Genomic DNA, 27,103 nt, shown 5'->3' with positions numbered 1-27,103 from the left:
AAATCCCATTTTCAAAGAGACAATGTCTAGACAGACATTCAGAGATATCATGCGCTATCTGCGCTTTGATGACAAGAGCACAAGGGCTGCCCGCCTTGCGACTGATAAATTTGCTATGATCTCGGAGATATTTGATAAATTTGTGAAAAACAGTATTGCTTCTTACACGCCCGGTGAGAACATAACTGTTGATGAGCAACTGTTCCCAACTAAAGCTCGCTGTCATTTCACTCAGTACATGGCCAATAAACCCGATAAATTTGGGATTAAGTTCTGGGTGGCCGCTGATGTTGAAACAAAATATATGTTGAACGCCATTCCCTATCTAGGAAAAGATGAAAGCAGGCCGGCTGGTCAACGGTTGTCTGAAAATATTGTGTTGCGTTTGATGGAGCCTTTCACGGGTAAAGGAAGAAATGTAACGACTGACAATTTCTTCACTTCATTGGCACTTGCAAACACCCTTTTGGCGAACAAAACCACTATTGTTGGTACGATGAATAAAATGAGACGTGAGATGCCCCCATGTACACAGGCACAGTCTGAAAGATTTTCCACCAAGGTGTTGCGGGCTGGAAAAATAACTCTAACGATTTACCAGGCAAAACCTAAAAAAAATGTATGCATCCTGAGCTCAATGCATCAGACAGTTTCAATTGATAACGGCGCAAAGAAACTGCCTGAAACTGTTTCATATTACAACACGACTAAATGTGGCGTTGATGTTATGGATCAAATGGCACGACTGTATTCGGTGAAGGGAGGCACCCGTCGTTGGCCTGTCGCAGTTTTCTACAACCTCCTAGACCTGGCTGCAATAAATGCACATATATTGTTCAAACAGTGCATGAACGTTAACCTGAGCAGACGAAGGTTTATTCTCGAGTTGGTAAAGGAGCTGTGTGCACAGCAGAAAATGGCGAAAGCGGCTAGGGCAGTGGCACAAAAGCGAATTTTACCTGAAGCTCCTTGCCCGCCCTCAAAAAGAAAACAATGCCAAGTCGGCAGATGTTCAGGGAACAAAACGTATGACATCTGCCAGACATGTAAGCGACTGGTCTGTGGCAAATGTGCAAAGACTGCACCTAAGCTGTGTTTTGAATGTTGAGTTGTGTGAAGCTGACACACAAATCAAAACAAAGGGAACTTAATTTGAGGTGGTGAACGAAACTTATGCAATATACGCTAAAGAGAGAAGGGATGCACCCGTTGTTGGCCTGTAGCTGTGTTCTACAACCTCCAAAACCTGGCTGTAATTAATAAATATTGTTCAAACAGTGCATGAACATTAACCACAGCGGTGGAGGTTTATTCTCAAGTTCACAATTCACTACATAAATGTAACTTAATTTGAGGTGGGGAACGAAACTTATTCAATATACGCTAAAGAGAGATGGGATGCACCCGTTGTTGGCCTGTAGCTGTGTTCTACAACCTCCAAAACCTGGCTGTAATTAATAAATATTGTTCAAACAGTGCATGAACATTAACCACAGCGGTGGAGGTTTATTCTCAAGTTCACAATTCACTACATAAATGTAACTTAATTTGAGGTGGGGAACGAAACTTATGCAATATACGCTAAAGAGAGACGGGATGCACCCGTTGTTGGCCTGTAGCTGTGTTCTACAACCTCCAAAACCTGGCTGTAATTAATAAATATTGTTCAAACAGTGCATGAACATTAACCACAGCGGTGGAGGTTTATTCTCAAGTTCACAATTCACTACATAAATGTAACTTAATTTGAGGTGGGGAACGAAACTTATGCAATATACGCTAAAGAGAGACGGGATGCACCCGTTGTTGGCCTGTAGCTGTGTTCTACAACCTCCAAAACCTGGCTGTAATTAATAAATATTGTTCAAACAGTGCATGAACATTAACCACAGCGGTGGAGGTTTATTCTCAAGTTCACAATTCACTACATAAATGTAACTTAATTTGAGGTGGGGAACGAAACTTATGCAATATACGCTAAAGAGAGACGGGATGCACCCGTTGTTGGCCTGTAGCTGTGTTCTACAACCTCCAAAACCTGGCTGTAATTAATAAATATTGTTCAAACAGTGCATGAACATTAACCACAGCGGTGGAGGTTTATTCTCAAGTTCACAATTCACTACATAAATGTAACTTAATTTGAGGTGGGGAACGAAACTTATGCAATATACGCTAAAGAGAGACGGGATGCACCCGTTGTTGGCCTGTAGCTGTGTTCTACAACCTCCAAAACCTGGCTGTAATTAATAAATATTGTTCAAACAGTGCATGAACATTAACCACAGCGGTGGAGGTTTATTCTCAAGTTCACAATTCACTACATAAATGTAACTTAATTTGAGGTGGTGAACGAAACTTATGCAATATACGCTAAAGAGAGACGGGATGCATCCGTTGTTGGCCTGTAGCTGTGTTCTACAACCTCCAAAACCTGGCTGTAATTAATAAATATTGTTCCAACAGTGCATGAACATTAACCACAGCGGTGGAGGTTTATTCTCAAGTTCACAATTCACTACATAAATGGAACTTAATTTGAGGTGGGGAACGAAACTTATGCAATATACGCTAAAGAGAGACGGGATGCACCCGTTGTTGGCCTGTAGCTGTGTTCTACAACCTCCAAAACCTGGCTGTAATTAATAAATATTGTTCAAACAGTGCATGAACATTAACCACAGCGGTGGAGGTTTATTCTCAAGTTCACAATTCACTACATAAATGTAACTTAATTTGAGGTGGGGAACAAAACTTATGCAATATACGCTAAAGAGAGACGGGATGCACCCGTTGTTGGCCTGTAGCTGTGTTCTACAACCTCCAAAACCTGGCTGTAATTAATAAATATTGTTCAAACAGTGCATGAACATTAACCACAGCGGTGGAGGTTTATTCTCAAGTTCACAATTCACTACATAAATGTAACTTAATTTGAGGTGGGGAACGAAACTTATGCAATATACGCTAAAGAGAGACGGGATGCACCCGTTGTTGGCCTGTAGCTGTGTTCTACAACCTCCAAAACCTGGCTGTAATTAATAAATATTGTTCAAACAGTGCATGAACATTAACCACAGCGGTGGAGGTTTATTCTCAAGTTCACAATTCACTACATAAATGTAACTTAATTTGAGGTGGTGAACGAAACTTATGCAATATACGCTAAAGAGAGACGGGATGCATCCGTTGTTGGCCTGTAGCTGTGTTCTACAACCTCCAAAACCTGGCTGTAATTAATAAATATTGTTCCAACAGTGCATGAACATTAACCACAGCGGTGGAGGTTTATTCTCAAGTTCACAATTCACTACATAAATGGAACTTAATTTGAGGTGGGGAACGAAACTTATGCAATATACGATACATGTAAATCACCGAATGGTGATAACGCTCGGTGATAACACGGTCGTTAGGACGTGGGATCACACATCGGCTATTCACCGATCAAACACCTCATTTGAAACGGCAACACAATACGGCAAGATAAAAAAGTGAACATTAGAGAGGACAGAGGCAACTATATTAGTGAAGCCATCCGTATCATTTTAATAATTTTGCGTTTTGTTACGCAAAGGTACATAGCCTACCTTTTATAATGATATTTTTGTAATTATTTTGCCTATTTATGCTTTTTGTTCTTTGTCTAACACAAAACATTATAGACATTTATTTGTAGATTTGTTATGTTCACCATAGCCTACAATTCACTAACATACACAACTTTTAGACATTAAAACTTGAAATGGCGTAACATTGAGTATACAAACAAACTTGCTTTAGCTCGGTCTACGGGCTTCACTTTGCTACTCTGAGTATCGAACAAGCTTTCTGTGGATGTGGGGGTGGAAGGCTGCAGCGCAGTCTGTTTCATTAGCAAGACAAAAGACGTGAACGCTTCACAGTGGGGGTGCGGGCCAGTGGGTTAGTGGTGTGGCAAACGTACATGATAATATAGTGACATATATGCCAACAGAATAACACACAGACAAATAAGCAAACTATTACACTAACCAAGCAAACTATTACACTAACCAAGAAACAAAACTGAAACTATATTTTGCATTTACGTTTTTGCACAAACCAGGAAATGCAATATGAAACTAAACAAAACTGACAATGGGAAAGCTACTGAGAACAAGGTCACAAGGCACTGATTCTAAAAGGTTTAGTCACATTAATTTGTTAACATATTGACGTTACGTGCAAATGTCACCATTACGAATATTTTGTTTGGGCGGCTCATTCTTCCTTTTGTGCAAAACGCCATCTAGCGTTAATTATGTGTCAGTACCAGCTCCCCTGTGTAAAGACTCAGCGGTCTTTTGACCGCCCGAGGCGCGCTTTAAGTAGGTGAAAACAACACGGCGCTAGTAGGAGGTGGTGAAATCGGTCAGATGACCGGCCCTCCGCGCTTCTAGGTATAAGTATGTAAATGAGGCGCGGCGCTTCTAGTGTTAATTAAGTTACAAGCAAAACCAGCAGCATAGAAATTTCGTTTTTTTTTTTATTCACATATGTACATTTATGCACTGTGACAAAAAACTGCAGGATATTTTACAGAGAACTTTTAACTCAAGGTCAATAAGAGTATTGTCTATTCAAAAACACTTTTAAAAAGTAGTGCCCAAACGGAACGAAAATCACTTTCTAAGCACTTTTTGCTGGTTCACCTTATGGCCTATATGTATACATATGAAATACAAATGAAAAAAATGGCCAAAGGTTTTGAGAATGACACAAATATTATATTTTCACATGATCTGCTGCCCTCTGGTTGTTGTGTGTTTGTCAGATGTTTTTATCACATACAGAAATATAATTGCAATCATATTATGTGTAACAAAAGCTTTTATTGACAGAATGAGTTAATGCAGCAAGTCAATATTTGCAGTGTTGACCCTTGTTCAGGACCTCTGCAATTCTCCGTGGCATGCTCTCAATCAACTTCTGGACCAAATCCTGACTGATAGCAGTCCATTCTTGTACAATCAATGCTTGCATTTTGTCCGTGTAGGTTTTTGTTTGTCCACCAGTCTCTTGATGATTGACCACAAGTTCTCAATGGGATTAAGATCTGGAGAGTTTCCAGGCCATGGACCCAACATCTCTGTTTTGTTTCCTGAGCCATTTAGTTATCACCTTTGCTTTATGGCAAGGTGCTCCATCATGCTGGAAAAGGCATTGTTGATCACCAAACTGCTCTTGGATGGTTGGGAGAAGTTGCTCTCGGAGGACATTCTGGTACCATTCTTTATTCATGCGTGTTTTTTTAGGCAAGACTGTGAGAGAGCCGATTCCCTTGACTGAGAAACAACCCCACACATTAATGGTTTCAGGATGCTTTACAGTTGGCATGAGACAAGACTGGTGGTAGCAATCACCTCGTCTTCTCCGAACAAGCTGTTTTCCAGATGTCCCAAACAATCGGAAAGGGGATTCATCAGAGAAAATGACTTTACCCCAGTCCTCAGCAGTCCACTCCCTGTACCTTTTGCAGAATATCAGTCTGTCCCTGATGTTTTTTCTGGAGAGAAGTGGCTTCTTTGCTGCCCTCCTTGAGACCAGGCCTTGCTCCAAGAGGCTCCGCCTCACAGTGAATGCAGATGCACTCACACCTGCCTGCTGCCATTCCTGAGCAAGCTCTGCACTGCTGGAAACCAGATCCCACAGTTGAAACACTTTTAAGAGACGGTCCTGGCGCTTGCTGGTCTTTCTTGGGCGCCCTGGTGCTTTTTTAGCAACAATGGTTCCTCTCTCCTTGAAGTTCTTGATGATGCAATAGATTGTTGACTGAGGTGCAATCTTTCTAGCTGCGATACTCTTCCCTGTTAGGCCATTTTTGTGCAGTGCAATGATGACTGCATGTGTTTCTTTAGAGATAACCATGGTTAACAGAAGAGAAACAATGATGCCAAGCACCAGCCTCCTTTTAAAGTGTCCAGTGGCGTCATTCTTACTTAATCATGACAGATTGATCTCCAGCCCTGTCCTCATCAACACCCACACCTGTGTTAATGGAGCAATCACTGAAATGATGTTAGCTGGAGAAACTACGTCATAGGTGTGGCCAAATGAGATGAGACAAACCGAAAGTAAATGCCAAATAAAAATCACCGTATGAACGCACGTCTGGGACATACGACGGTGAGTTTATTAACACTTACAGAAATGTTTCAAATGTTACATTATGTACAAAATATACTGTTTTAATGTTCTAACGATAAAGGACGTAATCCAGTCTGAATCTGTACAAAACGATCTGTGACAAAACGGCGAAATGAAAGCGTAGGCAAGCGTCTTAAAGCGGCTAAACGTTAAACTAAAGATCTTCAAGACCATTTCAGTCCGTCCTCTCTCATAAGCGACATGTAAGATCTACAGAAGAGCTGTAATTGTGTTATATTACCCATGTAGGCTAAAGTAAGCGTGGTGTTTTAAATCCGCCAGACATTCACAACTTTGAATTTCAGTCACTCCGGAAATGTAGATTACTGACACGGAGAAGGTGAACACACATGTCGTATTTAACATTTCCAGGAGAATCTGTATGTTTCTGATTTAAGGGTCATCGTCAAAGAGACACTGTAGTTAGAGATTGTAGACACTGTAGTGTAATTGTGCAAGCATTCAAGTATATGTAGAATACTGTATATAACAGTTATAACAGAATACTGTATATAATATATCTGTTAAAATGTCCTTTTCCAGTGTGTCCAGAGTTACTGGGTTTGTGTTTGGGGGCGGAGTCACACTGCAGTGACATCAGGTTCATTATAATCAGTGTTTCAGTGTCCTGCTCCTCCTCTTTATGATGAACTGTTGACAGGGAGCAGAGAGCAGCATCTCCAGTGTCCAGCTGTGTGTGTGTGAAGAGGAACAACTCCATGATGGAGCCTCATAACTCCAGCAGTGGAGGAGGAACCTCTGACCCAAAGTGAGGAGCTTTACATCAGCACTTAATCTGAGGAAACAGGAAGAGGGAATATTCAGAATAAATGAGATGTAGTGAAGGATGTAATTACTCAACACTTTCCTCATCTTCATCAGTGTGAAGAAAGCAGCGTCTCCAGTACCCAGCTGTGTGTCTATGAAGAGTGAATCATCTCCAGTACCCAGCTGTGTGTCTATGAAGAGTGACTGGTCCATGATTGAGCCTCCTGGATTCAGCAGTGGGCCTGTGACCCCTGACCCACAGTGAGTGACACATTACACACAGAGATTTTTTATCAGACTGAAAGTATTTTAAGTCTTCATTCTCCACATTTTCCTCTCTCTCTCTCCCTCCTCAGTTCTTGTGTATGTGTGGAGGGAGTAAATATTTGTGGTTCCTTAGTCCCACATTAAAGCCAGTACCACTGAATTATCCTTAAACAAATAAGGAACAGAGTAATAAAAAAAATAAAGAAGACAGTCTCCAAGATCACTTGATGAGAATGACAGGTCCCACTTTATTGTAGATCAACGTTGGTGTACAGTTGAGTTACATGAAAGTCTCCAGGGCTCAGAGGAGCACTAATGTTTATTCATACTAGGGGTGTATTCAACTAAGGATTTTCATAGTCGAATCTGATTCATCAGCTTTTCCCTTTAGTCGACTAATAGTTTATTTTTATTTTTTTATTTAGAGCACCTTAAACGGGATCCCGTTCTCATTCAGGACTTTTTCCCTCTTCAAAGTAAAAACCTAAAACACTCAGATAAATGAATAAACATTGTAGGTTGGCTTTATTCAGCTTTTATTTATTTACTTATTTATTTTTTTATGAAACGTTAGTGCGCATTGCGCATATCGAACTGTCAGACAGACACTGTGTGTCACGTTGAGGACCCCGGCCCCTCCCTTTTGGGCGTGTGTTTACGTCGTCTACGTCACATAGTCTACGTCTGTGGTTCTCCGTGGTGGCGGTTATGTCTTGTGATAATATGTCTTACCTGTGGCTTGTCTCGTGAATCACGTGGGGCTAATGTGGTTTGTCTATTTCAGGGGTGCTCATTACGTCGATCGCGGAAGGAAGTGTCGGTCGATCGCGAAGGAATGTGCGTAGATCGCGTCACATAAAATAGTAGTAGATGAATCGCACATCTGCACTGATGGTTGTATTTTGATTGACATTCACGGTAGCCAATCTGCAATCCACTCAACAAATTACGTTCGCCCGCCACCCCGGTAGATCTTTCTGACTTGGTCATCTTATAAGTAGCTCGCAAGCTGAAAACTGTGGGCACCCCTGGTCTATTTAATGTGCGCTCGCGCAGTGTCCCGTGCTTGTCGTTGTCTAAAGTCTACACGTTGTGTGCCTGAGTGTGTACTTATATGTTATTCGTGCGCTGATTGCGCAATACTCGTAGAAATAAAAGTGACGTCTGTCACCACAAGAGGGATCTGTGTCTTGTCCTTCGCTTCGCTCCCAACGTCACACTGTGCAAAATGTCAAAAATATTTAAAATAAAATATGCCTGCCTGAAAATATAAAAAAATTGCCACACAACAGCAAAAAATACAAGGAAAGGTTAAAGTAACGGGGTTTAAAAGCAAACAACAACAAAAATGTTTATAGGCTACTTGCCGAGATGCTCCGCGACGAGACGAGACGACACGACTGAAACGACAAACGTTTTTTTTCGCCTTACGCGTTTTAAATGGTATGCCATGTTGGTTGTTGTCGTGCAAAATGAAAGACGTTGATGACATAACTTGCACTTTACTTTGTTTGATTCATCCTTATGTTTTTCAAAATACTTTTGAAGTTTTTAAGTAGCCAGTTTTTTAGCAGGTGCTGCGCGTATTCTGTAGCGTGTTCAGCTCCGCTCGTTTGGATTGTGCAACAGCAGGGTGTGATTTATTAATGTGTAGTAAGGAAGATGCCTATTGGTAATGCGCAAACATCATTTAAAAATATTTATTAACAGAAATTAGGATGATTTTATTTGACAAAGGGCTATATATAACGAAAACAAAGACATTTCATGTCAGGGCCGTGCAGAGACCTTTGGAGGGGCAGGTGCTCAAAGTGAAAAGGGGGCACATGGAGCACAAATTTGAAACACCATACAGAAACATACCTTGAAATATAACAGTTTGATTTGTAGCAACCCTTATTCATAAATAATATAACATGGAATCACAACATACCATATTATTGTCCACATCTCATATCTTTGATAGAGGGCAAAAGTAGTCTATATCTATAGTCTATATTTACCTGATTGAGTACATTGAACAGCTACTGTTGAGGGGGTTGGTGGAGACGCTGTACTGTTCTGATATTGAAGTGACTAAAAAGAGCATGGGAGAGATAGTGGCTGATTAAAATAAGTGTTATGTGATCATGATAAGATGCAAAGATAACTAAGATTAAACATGGCGCACTGTGACCTGCCATACGGCTGATTGTTTGTAGGAGATTCTGTGCTGAGAAAGGATACAGCAGGCTGACTGAACTAAACAGATCAAGTTGCACATTCGTAAAAAGAAAGGGGAACATTAATGGGAGGACAAGAATAAAAGAGGGGTGGAGGTACAGCCTATGTCCACTAAGCTATAATTCAAGCTCTGCATTAATTTAGGACATAGAAAGATAATGTATTAAGTTGAATTCAGATCCCCATTAGACACTGGACTGTTTAACTGTGGCTTCTCTTCCTGGAGTCCTTGGACAAAAATGGAACAATTCTTACACCTCTTTATTTTAATTTCACAGCTGTAGTTTTGGTTTCTAAAAAACAAATGCAACCATTTGTTTTGACACAAACATGACTTCAACATGTAATGTTCCATCCTGTTTTTATTAATTGATACTCATAAACTCATGTATAAACTTAACATTTTTAATGGGAGAAAGAGAATAGAGGAAGGGTGTGCGTGTGTGTCTCTCTCTCTCTCTCTCTCTCTCTCTCAGCAGACAACAGACACTTTTTTTTGTTTTTTGGCGGTCGTGGTAATTTTTAAAGTAGTCCGGTAATAAAACGCACCCCGCCATTCCTGAATTTTCACCCGCGACTGACTTTTCAAACAAGCCCAATTTGGCGGTAAAACCGCGAACCTGGCAACATACATATACACACACAGTGACAGGCACACTGTAACTCGTGAGAGTGTGTGTAGAGTCTCACACACACAGAATGCTGCTAACTTCACTAACTTTGTCAGTTATCTTGCAAGAAAACAATGTGGCGTGCACAAACAAATACCACGGCAAAACCTACCTACCGGACCGTTAGCTGTTCTCTCTCCGTATCTAGAGTTAGCAGCTTAGTAGCGCCTAGGTCACGTGCTGACGTCACGTAAAGTCAGGAGGGCACGTAAGGGTCAATGTGAATTAACGTGATTCACATGTGAATGGTGATTATTATTATTATTATTATTATTATTATTATGCCACACAGACAGACTTTCACACATACAAAAATTGACAAAAGGGCACCTTGGGCAGAAAGGGCCAAAGGGGCAGGTGCTCCAGCACCCTCCGCCCCCCTCCCCTCTGCACGTGCCTGTTTCATGTAACAACTAATGCTTAGCTGCATCCTTGGGCATCCCCATGCAGTTAGAATGGTACATTCGACTATGACGTTCATAGTCGACTAGGGGGTATAGTCGACTATAGTCGAATCAGCGACTATTGCAGGTCACCCCTAATTCATACGGTATATTCTGTAACGAGGTGACAGATGCAGCAGACACAGGAGGTGGTGCTGGGTCGACTTTAACCCTTTGATGCGCAACATGGGTCAAAAGTGACCCGGCTGAGTTTTTATTTTCTATATCTTTGCAATAAATTAATTTAATCATTCAGCCTTCAAGGTATTCCTCAATTAACTTGTTTTTGATCATCATATATCCTTAATTTATTTTTTCATTTCTTACTTTTTGAATAAAAACCCTTTTTGTATCACTACCCCTCTAATGCACAACATGGGTCTAAAATGACCCGCATTCATTTTCTGTGTTACTTCATGTTTGGCTGAGTGTTTCTATGGTACATCTTTTAAATTAATAAATCATTAATCATTTTCTATCCCAAGTTTGCAGTAAATATCTTTTTTTGTTTAATACAAATCTTGATTCTTATTTTCCTTTTTTACTTTCAGAAAAAACACATCTTTTGTATTTATACATCACAAACGACCCACATGCATTTACCATTTCATAACTCACCACAGCTCCCATCACACAAGTATTGTTTTTTCAATTGTTCTAACATTACTTTAGAAAATATTTTGATGATTTTTGGGAAAGACAATTGTACATACTGTAATATTTTATTAGGTTTAGGTTACCTTGAGAGTGAGTACATTACTTGTCAGAAGGTCACAAGTAATTATTATTTACTAGCTAACTGTTGAACCTTGAAGAGGCCTGTGGTTCTCTAGTACAACATGGTGGGTGTTTCCATCCTCAATGTCTACACCAACTTCACCTGCACAACACCCTGGTGATATGGGTGGTGGGAATTCACCTGCACAACACCCTGGTGATATGGGTGGTGTGAACGCTGCATGGCTGCTATTCATCAAGGAACTGAGCAAAAATATTGTCATGACACATATAAAGAGGTACATGGAGGGCTCACCCAAACTCCAACAGCATATGCTTGAGGCAGTGGGAAGATGTGGATTACAAAAATGAACCACAGCCACCACCCATCCTCAAAAAGACACCCCAAAGAGGGCCAACGAAAGAAGAAGAGGTGCGCTTGCTGCCCTCTTCCCAAAGACAGAAAGAGGAAAAGGTGCAGAGACAGAAAGGCCAGCCAGTCCAGGGGGCAGGTGAACCAGATGCCTGAACCACCTCAACTGACTCCTCTCTACAGGATGGAGCAGCGAGACTACTCCGAGTCTCTCCCGGATGACCGTACTCCTCACCTTATCTCTAAGGGAGACCCGAACACCCAGCAGAGGAAACTCATTTCAGCCGCTTGTATTCGCAGTCTCATTCTTTGTCTCATTGTATTCATGATCTCATACTAGCCAAAGCTTACAGTATGACCATAGGTGAGACTTGGAATGTAGACCAGTAAAAACCCTTCACCACAACGGTCCGTTACAGCATTCACTACACTGCAGAGGCTGCACCGATCTGCCTGTCACCCACCTGTTTTCTGCTCACTGTCCTCACCCGAGCATCTTTTCACCTGTCCCTCGTCCCCTTGTCTGTGTTTGTATTCAAGTCCAGTTTTCTGTTCAGCCTTTGTTGCATCATTAGTCTTCCACACCAAGTGTTGCAGTATTTATCTTATAGTCATCATAGTCAGAGTCATCCTGTCCTGCTTTCCCTATTTGTCTTGTTCTTCCATTTTCTGTTTTTGGATCTTGCCTATACCCTTTATTGGTTATTTTGAAGATGCTTCATTTAAATTTCCTCTTCCTTTGATGTCTGCATTTGGGTGGTCACTTTGAAAACCTGACATTGTGTGTGTGTGATAAAATGAAAAATATGTGGCTGTAACGTGGCTCGCGCCACGGAGCGAGGAGACGGACACAAATGCAGAGATGAGCGAGATTTAATACAGCTTAATACCAAAACCAGAGTCGATAGAACAGGCAGGGGTCATAACGTGCAAGCAGTCCGAACAAGCACAAGAAACAGGCATGACGAGACGAGAACAGGGAAGACTCACGGACCAGGCAGGAACAAACAGATGACGGGAAACACAGGGCTTGAAAAACAACGAACGTGGAAGCACAAACCGACTGATAGAACAAAGTAGACAAAATCACGGATGACACGACTGGGGAATGACGGGACTTATATACATAGAACCAAACTAGGGACAGGTGATGACAATGACACAGGGGCGTGGTGACAAACGAGGAATCATCAAAATAAACGAGCAGGGCGGGACAAACAGGCAGGGAACACGGACATGAGGGAACCCAGAGTGACAGCTACGAGAGGGGGTGTTGCCCTACGTGACAGTGGCAAAAACCAAATAAATGTTTGACCCCACTCACTACTAAAGTAACAACTTAAAACTAGTTATTATTGGATTATGTTACTTTATTTTATATCACATTTGGATGAAGGGGTCATTTTGACCCATGTGTGTAAATTCAATGTACTATTATAGAAACTATTTTTGTTCAATAAGTATTAAAGTACAAATGAAAATAATGATCAGCAGTGATCAAAAACAAGATATTTAATGAATACTTGAAATATTCAATCATAAAAGGAATAGATTCAAAAGACAGGAACACAGAAAAACCCCACCAGCATTATATAACACTGGATATGAATGCGGGTCATTTTTGACCCATGTGTGTAAATTCAATGTACTATTATAGAAACTATTTTTGCTCAATAAGTATTAAAGTTCAAATGAAAATAATTATCAGCAGTGATCAAAAACAAGATATTTAATGAATATTTGGAATATTCAATCATAAAAAGAATAGATTCAAAAGACAGGAACACAGGAAAACCCTACCAGCATTATATGACACTGGATATGAATGCGGGTCATTTTTGACCCATGTTGTGCATTAGAGGGGGTATGCATATGTTGCGCATCAAAGGGAAATGTCCATTTCCATCATAGACACAGCACAACTCAAAGCAGTTAAATGCAGTTTAAATGCGAGGGATCAGAGGAACGGATAGCGCTCTGAACTCTGAAGAGAGTCACTCAATCTTGACCTTTAACGGATAAAGAGAGCGACAGGAAATGAGTGACAGGTGCACAGAATGAAGAGAACTGATCAGTAGGCGGGGCTTGTGATCTATGGAATGAACGGGAGGTGGAGTGTTGTGAAGTGGGCGGATCCCCTGAGGAGCTGGACCAGCCTACCATGACATATTCTAATCAGATACACATTGCCCCTCCTATTCTATTTACATATCCACTTTCATTATCTGCCTGTGTTCACGTTATGTCTAAATTCTCCAGGTCTTTCCACCAGTCTGTACATTATCAATGGAGCTTTGTGGAGCTCCTCAAGTTTTCATTATTAATAGTTTCATTCATTTTAATATTCTTGGCTGAGTTCCAAAATGTTTCCATGTATTCAAGTCTATAAAATGTAGATTTTGCATTAAAGTTGTTGTTCTGTTTGACCACAGTGCCCAAAAGAAACCTGTAAATATTTCTAAAGACAAACTGGAGTCAGTATTCAAGGTGTGTATTTGTCCGTGTGTGTGTGTGTGTGTGTGTGTGTGTGTGTGTGTGTGTGTGTGTGTGTGTGTGTGTGTGTGTGTGTAGGGTGTCATGCTGAGCTCCACTCTCTCCTGTCAATCGGCCTGTTTGGTCCCTCTAGCCCCGCCCAGCCTTTCCCTGTTTATACTTCCCATGTGTTTTTCATGTCTGTCTGTCCCTCCTTCCATTCAGTAACTCCACCCTGTGATTATCAGTCCCACCTCTTCACAGTTGACTTCTCTTGTTAGTCTGTCCTATTTAATCTCTGTCCCTTCTCTTGTTAGTCTGTCCTATTTAAGCTCTGTTGATTCTCTTGTTCTGTGGTGGTTCTTGTATTGGGAGATATTGTATTATGTTCTGTCTTGCTTGAGCTCTGTGGTTGTATTCTGTGTATGTGGATTGTGTTTATTGTGTGTGTGGGAGAAGGGTCTTATCATTAGTGTTTACATCACAGATCATTTATAAAACTACCTCCAATTGAAACTATATATTTAGTATATTATAATATATTATATATATTAGACTTTTGTGCTTAAACTTTTGTAATAAACCTTAATGTCCACAGGACCACCCAGTCCCTTTCAGTTCAGTCCTCTCTTATGTTTAATGGATTATCCTGTGTTATAATCATCTGTCTGTAACACTGTAGTTTTACTGATACTGTTTATTCAGGAGCTGGAGCACAAAATCATCTCTCTGGTGAAAAATGAGCTGAAGAGATTCAAGAATCTACTGAGTCCAGATTACCCAGCATGCACTGAGAGACAGGTGGAGGATGAGGAGGATCAGAGCAGTGTCAGAGAGGGAGGGATGAAGATCACACTGCACGTCCTGAGGAACATGAACCAGACAGACCTCGCTAACACACTACAGACCAGTAAAAGCTCTGGGTCATGACATCATAACATCACTTTATTACTTCAGAGGGAGGACACTGTTGGTGAATCTCAGTTCACAATGAGGATCTTAAATCAGTGTTGGTCTGTCCTCAGTTGACCTCCCTTCAGTGTAGTCTGCTCAGGTGCAGACTCAAGACTCTCCTACATTTATCACTGTTGTCATGTGATTGTAGAATGTTGAAGTTTTAAGGATACATTGTTATTCTTTAGAACTGAGCCAATCAGATTTGACCACAGGTCACTGTCTCATGATGTCATACACAGGTGTGTTTTCTATTTCCCTCAATTGTCTCTCAGATGTCCAGTCTGCTAGTTGTAGGTCTCCTCAGTCAGGTGACCAGTTACCAGTGTGTGTGGTGGAACTTCAGCTGGTGTAATGGCTTCCTTCATGAACCCATGTGTTCTCCATGTCAAACTGCTGATCATTCAGTGTTATTGATACCCAGACACTCTAACTATCTTCTAATTTAACTCTTGCAGTACTTCAATTTCTTGAATGTATCTGTCACGTATGGCCGCGCCCCCTCCCTTCGCTGTCACTCCAGAATCCTTCGTGTCTGTGTTCCGTGCCTGTTTATCCCGCCCCGCTCGTTTGTCTCCGTGATTCCCTGTTTGTTACCATGCCCCCGTGTCATTGCCGTCACCTGTCCCTAGTTTAGTTTCAGTGTATATAATCCCAGTATTCCCCCAGTCTAGTTATCCGTGGTTTTGTTCATGCTGTTGGTTGTGCTTCCCTGTTCGATATTTGGTCCCGCTCGTGAGTTCGCTTTGTGTTTACCGTCATCCGTGTTCATCTGCCTGTTCTGTGTTTCCCCGTCGTTTTAGTTCCCTGTCTGATTATGCCCGTTTGTAGGAGCCATTTCTTATCTGCACGTATAGGTAGGTTTTTAGTGTAATTTTTTATTTACTCACTTGGGGGAGCACTTTAGGTCACAGGTATAAAGGCAGGTGCCTGTGATGAGTAATTAGGACGGTTTGGACTGGGGAACACACGGTTCTTACCGTAGCCGTGGGGAACCAGCCAAGACAGCACATTTTTAATGCACTCAACAGCACTGAGGTGAACTAGTTTTTGTATTAACATATTTTTTGTTGCAATAAAGGAGGAACAACCTCAAAGGATATTTTTGGCTGGAACTTCACTTTTCTTTTTGGCTTTGAGTTTGAGAACACCTTCAGTCCAGGCCGAGGCTTACAGGGTAGCCTCCATACCGTTATCCTTTCTTGTTCTGGCTGCCCTCCCGGTTTGACCCATGCCTGTCCATTTAACGTTGGTTTTGGTATTCCCATGAATAAATCTCGCTGTCCTCAGCGTTTGTGTCCGCCTCCTCACTCCGCAGCGAATGCTGTGTTACAGTATCATGGCCAATCTATGGGGACTACAAATCTATTCATAGTGATGAATTAATGTTCAAATGTACTCACTTTCAAGATGTACTTTTTTTTATACGCCTTTCAAGATACTCAAGGTCGCTTTACAATTTTAACACAAGTCTTACACAACCAATCACACACCAGTGAGAAGTGTACTCTCCACATGAATCCACAGCCCCCTGGGGGACTGTAATAATGATGTCTTTTCTTGTATTTCCTGTGATGAGTCTGTTATGATTGATTCTAAAGACATTAACATGTGTGCTCGTCTTCCTCTTTATCAGAACTGGCCCCTGCTTGCTACAAAAAGCTCAAATCCAAACTGAGGGAAAAATGTCAGAAAATTAATGAAGGAATCTCACAGCATGGAACCACAGCACTTCTGAATGAGATCTACACAGAGCTCTACATCACATAGGGAGGGAGTGGAGAGGTGAATAATGAACATGAGGTGAGACAGATTGAGAGAGCATCCAGGAGACCAGCAACACAGGAGACACCCATCAAATGCAGTGACATCTTTAGACCCTTACCAGGACAAGACAAAGACATCAGAACTGTGCTGACTAAAGGAGTGGCTGGAATTGGTAAAACAGTCTCAGTGCAGAAGTTCATACTGGACTGGTCTGAAGGAAATGTAAATCAGGATGTTCTCTTCATATTTCCACTTCCTTTTAGGGAGCTGAATTTGATGAAGGAGAAACAGCTCAGTCTGGTGCAACTTCTTCATTGTTTTTTTCCAGAAACACGTGAATTAAAACCAACTCACTATACATACTACAAAATTCTGTTCATCTTTGATGGTCTGGATGAGTGTCGTCTTCCTCTAGATTTCCAGAACAATGACAGCGTGTGGGATGTAACAGAGTCGACCTCAGTGGATGTGCTGCTGACAAACCTCATCAAGGGGAATCTGCTTCCCTCTGCTCTCCTCTGGATAACCTCTCGACCAGCAGCAGCCAATCAGATCCCTCCTGAGAGTGTTGACCAGGTAACAGAGGTACGAGGGTTCAGTGGCCCTCAGAAAGAGGAGTACTTCAGGAAGAGAATCAGAGACCAGAGTCTGGCCAACAGAATCATCTCACACATGAAGTCATCAAGAAGCCTCGACATCATGTGCCACATTCCAGTCTTCTGTTGGATTGCAGCCACTGTTCTAGAGAGGATGTTGGGTGAAGCAGAGAGTGGAGAGATCCCCAAGACTCTGACTCAGATGTTCACACACTTCCTGATCTTTCACATCAAACACAAGGACCAAAAGTATGATCACAAAAGTGACACTGACACTCAACAATCTAGGAACCAAGTTTTCGCACTGGGAAAACTGGCTTTCCAACAGCTGGATAAAGGCAACCTGATCTTCTATGAGCACGACCTGAGAAACAGTGGCATTGATGTCAGAGAAATGTCAGTGTATTCAGGAATGTGCACTCAGATCTTCAGAGAGGAGTTTGGTCTACAGCTGGGGAAGGTGTTCAGCTTTGTACATCTGAGTGTTCAGGAGTTTCTGGCTGCTTTATATGTATTTATTACCTTCATCTCCACCAACACCAATGTGCTGGAACAGCAACAACCTGGATTGGTCAAAAACACATTGTCTGACTTCCTCAACAGTGCAGTGGACAAGGCCTTAGAGAGTCAGAATGGACATCTGGACCTTTTCCTCCACTTCCTTCTGGGTCTCTCACTGGAGTCCAATCAGACTCTCTTACGAGGACTACTGACACAGACAGGAAGCAGCTCTCACTGCAAAGAGGAAACCGTCAAGTACATCAAGGAGAAGATCAGGGAGAATCCCTCTCCCGAGAAATTCATCAATCTGTTCCACTGTCTGAATGAACTGAACGATCATTCTCTAGTAAAGGATGTACAAAGATATCTGAGCAGAGGAGGTGACACTCGTCTGCATGGAGCCAGGCTCTCTCCTGCTCAGTGGTCAGCTCTGGTGTTTGTGTTGCTGAACTCAGAAGAGGAGCGGGATGAGTTTGACCTGAGCAATGTCCCATCAGAGGAATGTCTACTGAGACTGCTGCTAGTGGTCAAAGCATCCAGAAAAGCCATGTGAGTATTTTCATTCAGAGATTAACAGTGGACGTAGCACTGGGTGTTCTGACTCAAAAGGTCTATGAAAATGAAAAGAAGAGTGAGAGAACATTAGAGAGAGAAGGGTAGAGAGGCCCTACATTAAAAAGAGAAAGATTTGATAGAGAAGAGTTTAGAACCTACATTAAGGAGAGAGAGAACATTTGAGAGAGAGAAGCATAGAGACCCTACATTAAAGCGTGATCACTAGAGAGAGAGAAAAGAGTAGAGCAGTGGTTCCAAAAGTGGGGGGCGTGGAGCTATTGCAGAGGGGGCGCGGAGCTAGGAAGTAAAACGTGCACATCAGGGGTGTAGTGTTTTAATTCGCCAACCATTGGCGATCGATCGCCATCACGTCATACACTCGCCACCAAACAAAGATTTATGTCCTTTTAAAAAGTCCCATTTCCTTTTAAAAATAATAAACTTCCTTTGAGTAATGTATTCAATTATATGAGCACTGTATTAATCAGGCAGACAAGGATCCAAGTGCGGAGAATAGCCGCTTTTATTGAAATAACGATCACAGAGCAATCAAACACGTGAGTTACTCCGTTCAGGGTGTGTTGTGCAGGAGTGTTGTAAACATAGTCAGGACATTCCAGGGTCACGCCGGTGAGACAGAAGCCTGGAGGTACAGAGGGACTAGGCAGGAAACGAGGTCTAGGAGGAGAGCATAGGAGGAGAGCAGAGGTCAGTACACAGGAAGGCAGTAACAGGGAAGGAACGCTTGGTATGTGGCATGGCAACAATACTTCACAACACGGGAGAGAGAGGAGGAAGCTTAAGTAGTTGTGAAGGGGAGGGACAACGAGCGGCAGGTGAACCACATCTGTAGGGAGATCATGTGCTGTTCTTGACAACCACACGATGCAATGCAAGACAATTTCATACTTTATTTGTATTTTATGAAGTTTTCTTCCTTAATTAATTCCAAATATTTTCTGTTAAAATTAACTACATGAACACACACACACACACACACACACACACACCTACATGGAGCCTGCAGAAACACAGCCTGTAAAACAGCTCCACCACAGTTACTGGCCTCTGCTTTGATACTTTTTATTCTGTTAATGCAATTAAATTCATCCTATTTTACAAGATACTGTGATGCAGGGTTCATATTAGTCGCAGATGCACATAGACTTCAAAATACTTTGTTTATTGAAGTAAATGGGCAGAGGCAGGGCAGAGAGATCCAGACATAATCCAAAGTCAATGCCAAAAAAGCAGTCCAGGTCAGGTACACACAAAAAGAAGAAAAAACAGACAGAGGTACAAAAAGGGAGAATCCAGGAGAGCAGTGAACTAGACAAACTGGGTCGAACCACAAAGAGAATAAAATGCAGGAAAAAACACTTGGTATGTTTTCAAATTGTTGGCCATACTTCACAAAGAGTTTAGTGAGTGTCCTGATATATATAATAGTCTATGATGACAACTAGGTGTGAATTAGTACAGAGGGGAAGAGGAACGGGTCAGACGACGTGGGGCATTCTGGGAGTTGCAGTCTCCAGGGTTGAGCTGCATGACAGATACAGAGGATAATTTAATCAGGAGTTCAGATTCTGGAATCCAGCATCATCTGATTGATCTACATTTTGTACTGTATTTACTCCTTTACAGACTGTCTCTCTGTGGTCTCACTGAGGAGTCTTGCAAATCTCTCATATCAGTTCTACAAACAGAATACTCATTGAAAGAACTGGAGATTAATAATAATGACCTAAAAGATTCAGGAGTGGAGCAGCTCTGTGATGGACTGAAGAGTTCAAACTGTAAACTGAAGATTCTCAGGTGAGTTTTCTGTCAATTTAATCTGGAATGGAAACAGTAAAGTGTGGTGACACTACAATCCGTGTATCATTCGTTCATTTGATATTCAACTGAAAATCAAAATCGGAAAATCAAAAAAACTATTCATTATTTTGTTTTTCGTTTTGAATATAAAAACAAAAAACAAACCAGGCTTGTATTTTTCTGTTTTTTATTTGATGATCCAAACAAAAATAGCAAAATAAAAAATCGGATTCGGAGCCGAACTTGATTTTGATTTTTTAACTTGACCCATTTGTGTGCCCCGGAAGTTACTTCAATAATTTTAAGACAGTATCAGCAAATGTGCCAAAATGTGCAAATTCTCATTTCTGGCAAACAAAACAAATACCTACAACTTTGTTTACGCCAGGAATATACATATTTTAAGTTGCAGACAACATTTTATTTAACATGTACTATTGTGACCGCTACAACGTCTAAGGCCCTGTCTACAAATTACATTAACACGGTTAACACGGATGGAAGTGGCGGTAGTAAAAGCCCCAGAGCACTGCGCACTGTTTTTTTCCAATAATTTCAATAGCTTTTCAATGGTCCATCATAAGACCAAGAACAAGTTGTATTACACAAAGTGCATCCTAAATAACAATCTACAACTTTTATATGGGTATTTCTAACTTGCACCAATTTGTGGTGGTCAGGTTTTGTCTAATTATGTCAATAGCTTTTAAACGGTGCATCATAAGATCATAAAACAAGTTCTTATATATTAAGGGCATCCTAAGCAACAACCTACAAGTCAGATATGGGTATTTATACCTCTTATCTATTTGTGGTGGTGAGTTTTTATCTTATAATTTCAATAGCTTTTAAACTGTCCATCAGACCAGCATCAAACAAGTTGTATTACATTAAGCCCATGATGACCAGCAACCTACAACTCAGATATGAGTATTTCTACCTCTTACCTAATAGTGGTAGTGAGTTTTTATCTAATTATTTCAATAGCTTTTCATAATATTCTAATTTTATGAACAGCACCTGTAAATACCCATGTCTGAGATGTAGGTGGTTGTTTAGGATGCACTTTGTGTAATACAACTTCTTAGGTGTTCTTCTGATGGACCATTTAAAAGCTATTGAAATAAAAAGACAACAACTGAGTACCACAAATTGGTGCAAGGTACAAATACCCATGTAAGAGTTGTAGGTTGTTGTTTAGGATGCACTTAATATATAACTACTTGTTTTTCTTCCCCATGACTGAGTAGCATACAGAACTGAGAGACCAGTTTTAGTTCATTAGCTATTTAATATTGTCTTCAATATTGAACCTTTTCACAATATTCAAATTTTCTGAAATATATCAGTCAGCATGCAATGAATGCGTATAATATACAAGTTTCACCTTTTGTATGGAATTACTGAAATAAATAATATACCAATATCTGTGTAACGTTGTGGGAGTCAGGGTTGGACACAATCGCGATAAAGAGCTGACACCTACTTTAACGGAGCTAGTCTCCTCTAAGTGAACCGCGCGCATACGGAGAGTGCGCGACTTACAAGGCATACCGAGAACACACTTCACAGAAACACTCACGAAGGAATATAAAGGACCACAGCGATTATGAAAGGAAAGGAAAACATGTTTATATAAGTATGAATGCTGAAATAATACAAGGCACAGAAAACACGGCAGAGACTAAACTAAACGAGCACTACAAAACACAATGACAAATAACACCGGACCAGAATACATAAGGGAACACCACTGTGGTAAAGTTGGTTTCACGTTCGCGTATTCAGAATTCGGTGCCTTATGCCCGGTTCACACTACACGATTTTAGGCTGGTTTTTCAGTCGCCGACTGTTTTTTGTAGATCGCCGACAGAAACTGTGGTCGGAGGCAAATCGGTGATCACTCGTCGCTCGCTCAGTCGTGTAGTGTGAACTGCTGAAAGACGCTCGCCGAGCCGTCGCTGACTGGTCGCCGACTCATCGCAGATGACCGGCAGATATCTAGCATGTTTAATATCTAGCATTTTTAATATCTAGCATGTTTAATATCTAGCACAGTCGGCGACTGAGAGTCTTCGTGAGCCCGCGTCGCCGATCAGTCATGTAGTGTGAAATCCACAACAACTGAAAGACTCGCGATTTAATACCACTGGCTGCTCTGCAAATCAGTCCCACCAGGATTTCGCGGGCCTTTTTTGTGATTGTTGCGGGCTAAAATGTTTGATGTTGCGGGTGTTTTTCAAAAAAATTGCGATGGAAGTTGCGGTGTGTTTTTGCTTTTTTGTGAGTACATTGCAATGTTGTATGGTTTCCTCTATTTAGTAGTCCATTTTAATTATCTATTTACCTATTTATTCAGGGTTGCCTACTTTTCAAGATCACTGTTGCCAACTCCTCAGTAAGGAAAGTCGCTATTGGTTGTCCTAAAAGTCGCTAGAAGTCGCTAAATGACGTCATCACCTAATTTGCATGATACATGTTTTTGAAGCTGTAAATGAATAACGTTGGGAGAGAAGAAAATTAGTTTAAAAAAACACCCTAAATATGTTAGAATTACAAATGAACAACATCTGTTGCCTTTGAAATAGGCACATCTCAAAAGAACTACATGACTTTAATGCTTTGTAGAATTTTTTATTAATTTAAACATAAACATAAATAGTTTTTTTGCTGTGTTGTTAAATGTTAGTATATGAGTAGCAGTTAGCAGGAACTAGTTGGCATATAAATCAACCTTATAATACAGGCAGTATTCCCGTGCATCATCTCCAATACACGGCTTCAACCAGCCTTTAAATTCAGGACTTGATTCCCACTCTTTCCTGTATTTTTGAGAATAGAGTTTAGAGTGAGACATGATGAGCAAGTTAGCTAGATGTTAAACTTTCACAGAGACGCACACACTGTGGAGAGTTAGCTAAATGTTTAAGCTAGATGTTTAGCTTTCACAGATATGCACTGTGGACGAGTCGAGTGACCGGCTACGTGGTGAATGAGGTGAAGAATGACTGAGACTGTGTGAGTTAAATGGTGATTTCTGTTCGTGTCTCACTGAAGACTAAAACATTTATATTTACATTCCCCGTCAGCGGCAGCTTTGGGCATGCGCAGTTCATGTGCAGTGTGGACGTGGAGCGGTGAGGGTCTGCTCTGAGTGTAAGACTGCACTGAGTGTTGTGGGCGGGGCTCACGGCAGCACCCGCCCCAGAGGACAGCAACTGAAGAGCGTGTGTGTTCAGAGTCTCCAAAAGTCTCCAATAACACCACAAAAAGTCGCTAGATTTGTCGCTAGTCGCTTTTTACTACAAAAAGTCGCTAGAGGGTCTGAAAAGTCGCTAAATATAGCGACAAAGTCGCTAAGTTGGCAACACTGTTCAAGATCGCTTGGAGTGAGATTTGAACCTCGAGGGGGTGGCGAACGTCAGTTGTTGACGGGGGGCGGGGTTATCAAACGTAAGTTGTTGACGGGGGGCGGGGTTAGCGAACGTAAGTTGTTGACAGGGGGTGGGGTTAGCGAACGTAAGTTGTTGATGGGGGGTGGGGTTAGCGAACGCAAGTTGTTACCTGGCGGCCTGTAAAATGGACACGAATTAAGTATTATATCGAGATCGATCGCCAGTGGTTGGCGCCAGAGCGAACTATATGGATCAAAGATAAATAAACTTTATCTCTGACTTTAAACTTTATCTAACTTTAAAGTTTAAACGTATAAACTTTATCTCAGACCCTCGCCACTTGTGTGCGCTGCAGTGACTTCGCGGGCTACCGTTGCATTGTGGGGAATGTAGTGTTTGTGTGTGCAAAACACCATCGGGCGGCTGTGGCCTGCGGGCCGGTTCTAATAGTAATTAAATATCATCCAGGGGGCCATAAATAATCAATTCCAGATCCGACCCGCGGGCCTTGACTTTGACATATGTGCTCTATGTGGTATGAAATAGTTTGGGCAGGAATGATCCCTCTCAAGTTTTTGTATGCCCCGCCCCCTGAAACACAGGTGTTGGGACAGAGAATGCACAATGATCCCCCTCACTTTCTTGAAATGATCCCTCGAAGTGCAACAGCTCGGTGGCAGAAATGGACTTTCCGTCTCTTAAAAGACTATGAAAAATCACTTGGAGTGGATGGGCTGGTGCTAGAAATGTTAAACTTGTTGGAAATACATGTATGAACCCATCGTTATGAAACAATAAAACACTGAAAACAAAAAAAACCCAGTTTATCTCCGCTTTCATGTAGTGTACTGGGATACTGCTTTTCCCGACCTTTTTGCCGTTATTTTCGCCACTCATGCTGCTTTCAGTCTGCTCCTCTTGAACGTATATACGGAAGTAATGCGGGAGTTTGTCTACGTCACATCAAGACGACATCAGTGATTGGTCAAATTTGCGGGAAAGTTGCGGTGATTGGCTGAAGTTGCAAAACCGCCCTGAATTCGCGGGGTTTGCTTGAAGTTGCATTGAAGTTGCAAATCGCAACATCGCGACTTTCTGGAGGGTCTGGCAAATGCAGTGAGGGCACTGTCTTTCTCCCTCTTTTTCCCTCCGTTCTGCAGATTGTCTGGTTGTTTGGTCACAGAGGAAGGCTGTTCTTCTCTGGCTTCAGCTCTGATTTCAAACCCCTCACACCTGAAAGAACTGGATCTGACTTACAACCACCCAGGAGACTCAGGAGTGAAGCTGCTCTCTGATAGACTGGAGGATCCCCAATGCAGACTGGACATACTCAGGTATGTAGGAATCCTCTTAAACACCATGTGTGTGAACACACACTCCAAATGTGAGAAGAACAGTGTCATACATAGAAACAGCACACATGACACACACATGGCCTTATTCCTAAAATACATACAGTATCATACATGACACCAGTGGCAGCTTGTCAGTAGGGGGCGCTGGGGTGGCGCCCTCATCGAATTATCCAGAGAAAAAATGCTACTTAGACATAGGAACTTATGTAAATTATATATTGCAAAAGTATTATGAAACTAGTAATACTGGCAATTATCATTCATTAAATAAAGATCAATAATTCTATCCGCTGAATTTCTGTGACATTACATGTGTACCGTATACTTCCTGTGTGTGGGGCGCGGGACTAATGGGTGTCTATGTAGGTCCTTAAACTTTTGGCAAGCATGTGATCTGGAGAAGCTCTTTAATTGGTTGCCTTAAAGTTTGCTGTGGGACAGAGAGCTGCGCCCCGGACACACCTGCTTTTATCAGTAGCCAATCAGTATAGTTAATTATTGATCCTGGAATATTCTTTAAAGATTTTGACTCCACACACAAGGCAGTGAATGTAATCTGTGAAGTCTAGACCCTATAGAGGTAGGTGTGTGTGTGCGTGTGTGTGTGTGTGTGTGTGTGAGTGTGTGTGTGTGTGAGGGACAGAGAGTCCGGTTATCAAGACGCATGTGTGTGTGAGGGACAGAGAGTCCAGTTATCAAGACGCATGTGTGTGTGAGGGACAGACAGTCCAGTTATCTAGGTGCATGTGTGTGTGAGTAATAAAGTTTTCTTCCTCTATTTCTATATTTCTCTCAGGACAGAGCCTTCAGAATAAAAAAATAACTCTGTGTGTGTGTGTGTGTGTGTGTGTGTGTGTGTGTGTGTGTGTGTGTGTGTGTGTGTGTGTGTGTGTGTTCTTTAGGGTGGATCATGCAGGGAAGATCAGACTCAAACCAGGACTAAGAAAATGTAAGCAGCAGTTATGTAGTTAATACACACACACACACACACACACACACACACAGATACATAAACACACACACATACACACACACAGTGTTTGTGTGGTCTCCTCTAATGTCTCTTCTTGTGTGCAGATGTGTGTGAACTCACACTGGACCCAAACACAGCACACACACATCTCTCTCTGTCAGAGGGGAACAGAAAGGTGATGTGTGTGTGGGAGCAGCAGACGTATCCTGATCATCCAGAGAGATTTGATGACTGGACTCAGGTGATGTGTAGAGAGAGTCTGACTGGACGCTGTTACTGGGAGGCTGAGTGGAGTGGAGATGCTGATATAGCAGTGACATATAAAGGAATCAGCAGGAAAGGAGACAGTGATGACTGCGAGTTTGGATACAATATAAAGTCCTGGATGCTGTTCTGCTCTAATAACAGTTACTCTGTCTGGCACAATAAGAACTGCACTGACATCCCTGCCCCCCCCTCCAGCTCCAACAGAGTAGGAGTGTATCTGGACTGGCCGGCCGGCACTCTGTCCTTCTACAGCGTCTCCTCTCACACACACACACTCACACACTTACACACATTCCACTCCACATTCACTGAGCCCCTCTATGCAGGGTTTGGGGTTTATTCTGACTCCTCAGTGTGTGTGTGAGCTAGAATAACCTCCTGTGTACTGGAGCAACACCTTAGTCTCCATGGAAACATACACTCCTCTACACACACAACTGTAGAACAAAACCTCTCTCTCTCTCTCACACACACACAAACACACACACACACACACCCTTACATAACAGGACTGTCTCTCACACACACACCTGTCACACTCTCTCTCTCTCTCTCCCTCCTCTTTTTCTTGCCTCAACAGTTACTGTCTTCTCTGCATTTCTAGGTTTAGGGGTAAATGAAGTCCTGTGATTACATGCAGAGTAGTTAACCGTGCAGTGTAGAACCTGCTTCTACATTTTACTGTTTTATCCAGTATTTTCCATTTATGCAGAAATTTCCCTGCAGTTCCGGTATGTGTCCAGTAGATCGTAGCAGACAACCACATATTGATATAAGATAAGATAATGCTTTATTAATCCCTCAGCGGGGAAATTTG

The 27,103-nt window shown here is 41.8% G+C and overlaps 1 protein-coding gene across 1 annotated transcript; it reads left to right on the top strand.

The window, feature by feature from the left end:
- Window positions 1-6,089: 6,089 nt before the first annotated feature.
- On the top strand, window positions 6,090-27,085 carry LOC143525856 (NLR family CARD domain-containing protein 3-like). Its single transcript, XM_077020294.1, is given in 10 exon segments — window positions 6,090-6,147; window positions 6,830-6,937; window positions 7,051-7,197; window positions 14,063-14,117; window positions 14,808-15,012; window positions 16,693-18,469; window positions 20,123-20,293; window positions 24,852-25,025; window positions 25,949-25,995; window positions 26,124-27,085. Coding segments are annotated over 9 exon segments (3,153 nt in total). The 5' UTR covers window positions 6,090-6,147; window positions 6,830-6,887; the 3' UTR covers window positions 26,651-27,085.
- The last annotated feature ends 18 nt before the right edge of the window (window positions 27,086-27,103 follow it).

Source organism: Brachyhypopomus gauderio, chromosome 1, assembly GCF_052324685.1.
Source record: "Brachyhypopomus gauderio isolate BG-103 chromosome 1, BGAUD_0.2, whole genome shotgun sequence".
In the NCBI taxonomy this organism is placed as follows: Eukaryota; Metazoa; Chordata; class Actinopteri; order Gymnotiformes; family Hypopomidae; genus Brachyhypopomus; species Brachyhypopomus gauderio.
The sequence above is the reverse complement of the archived record's forward strand: the minus strand, read 5'-3'. Positions and strand labels throughout refer to the sequence as shown.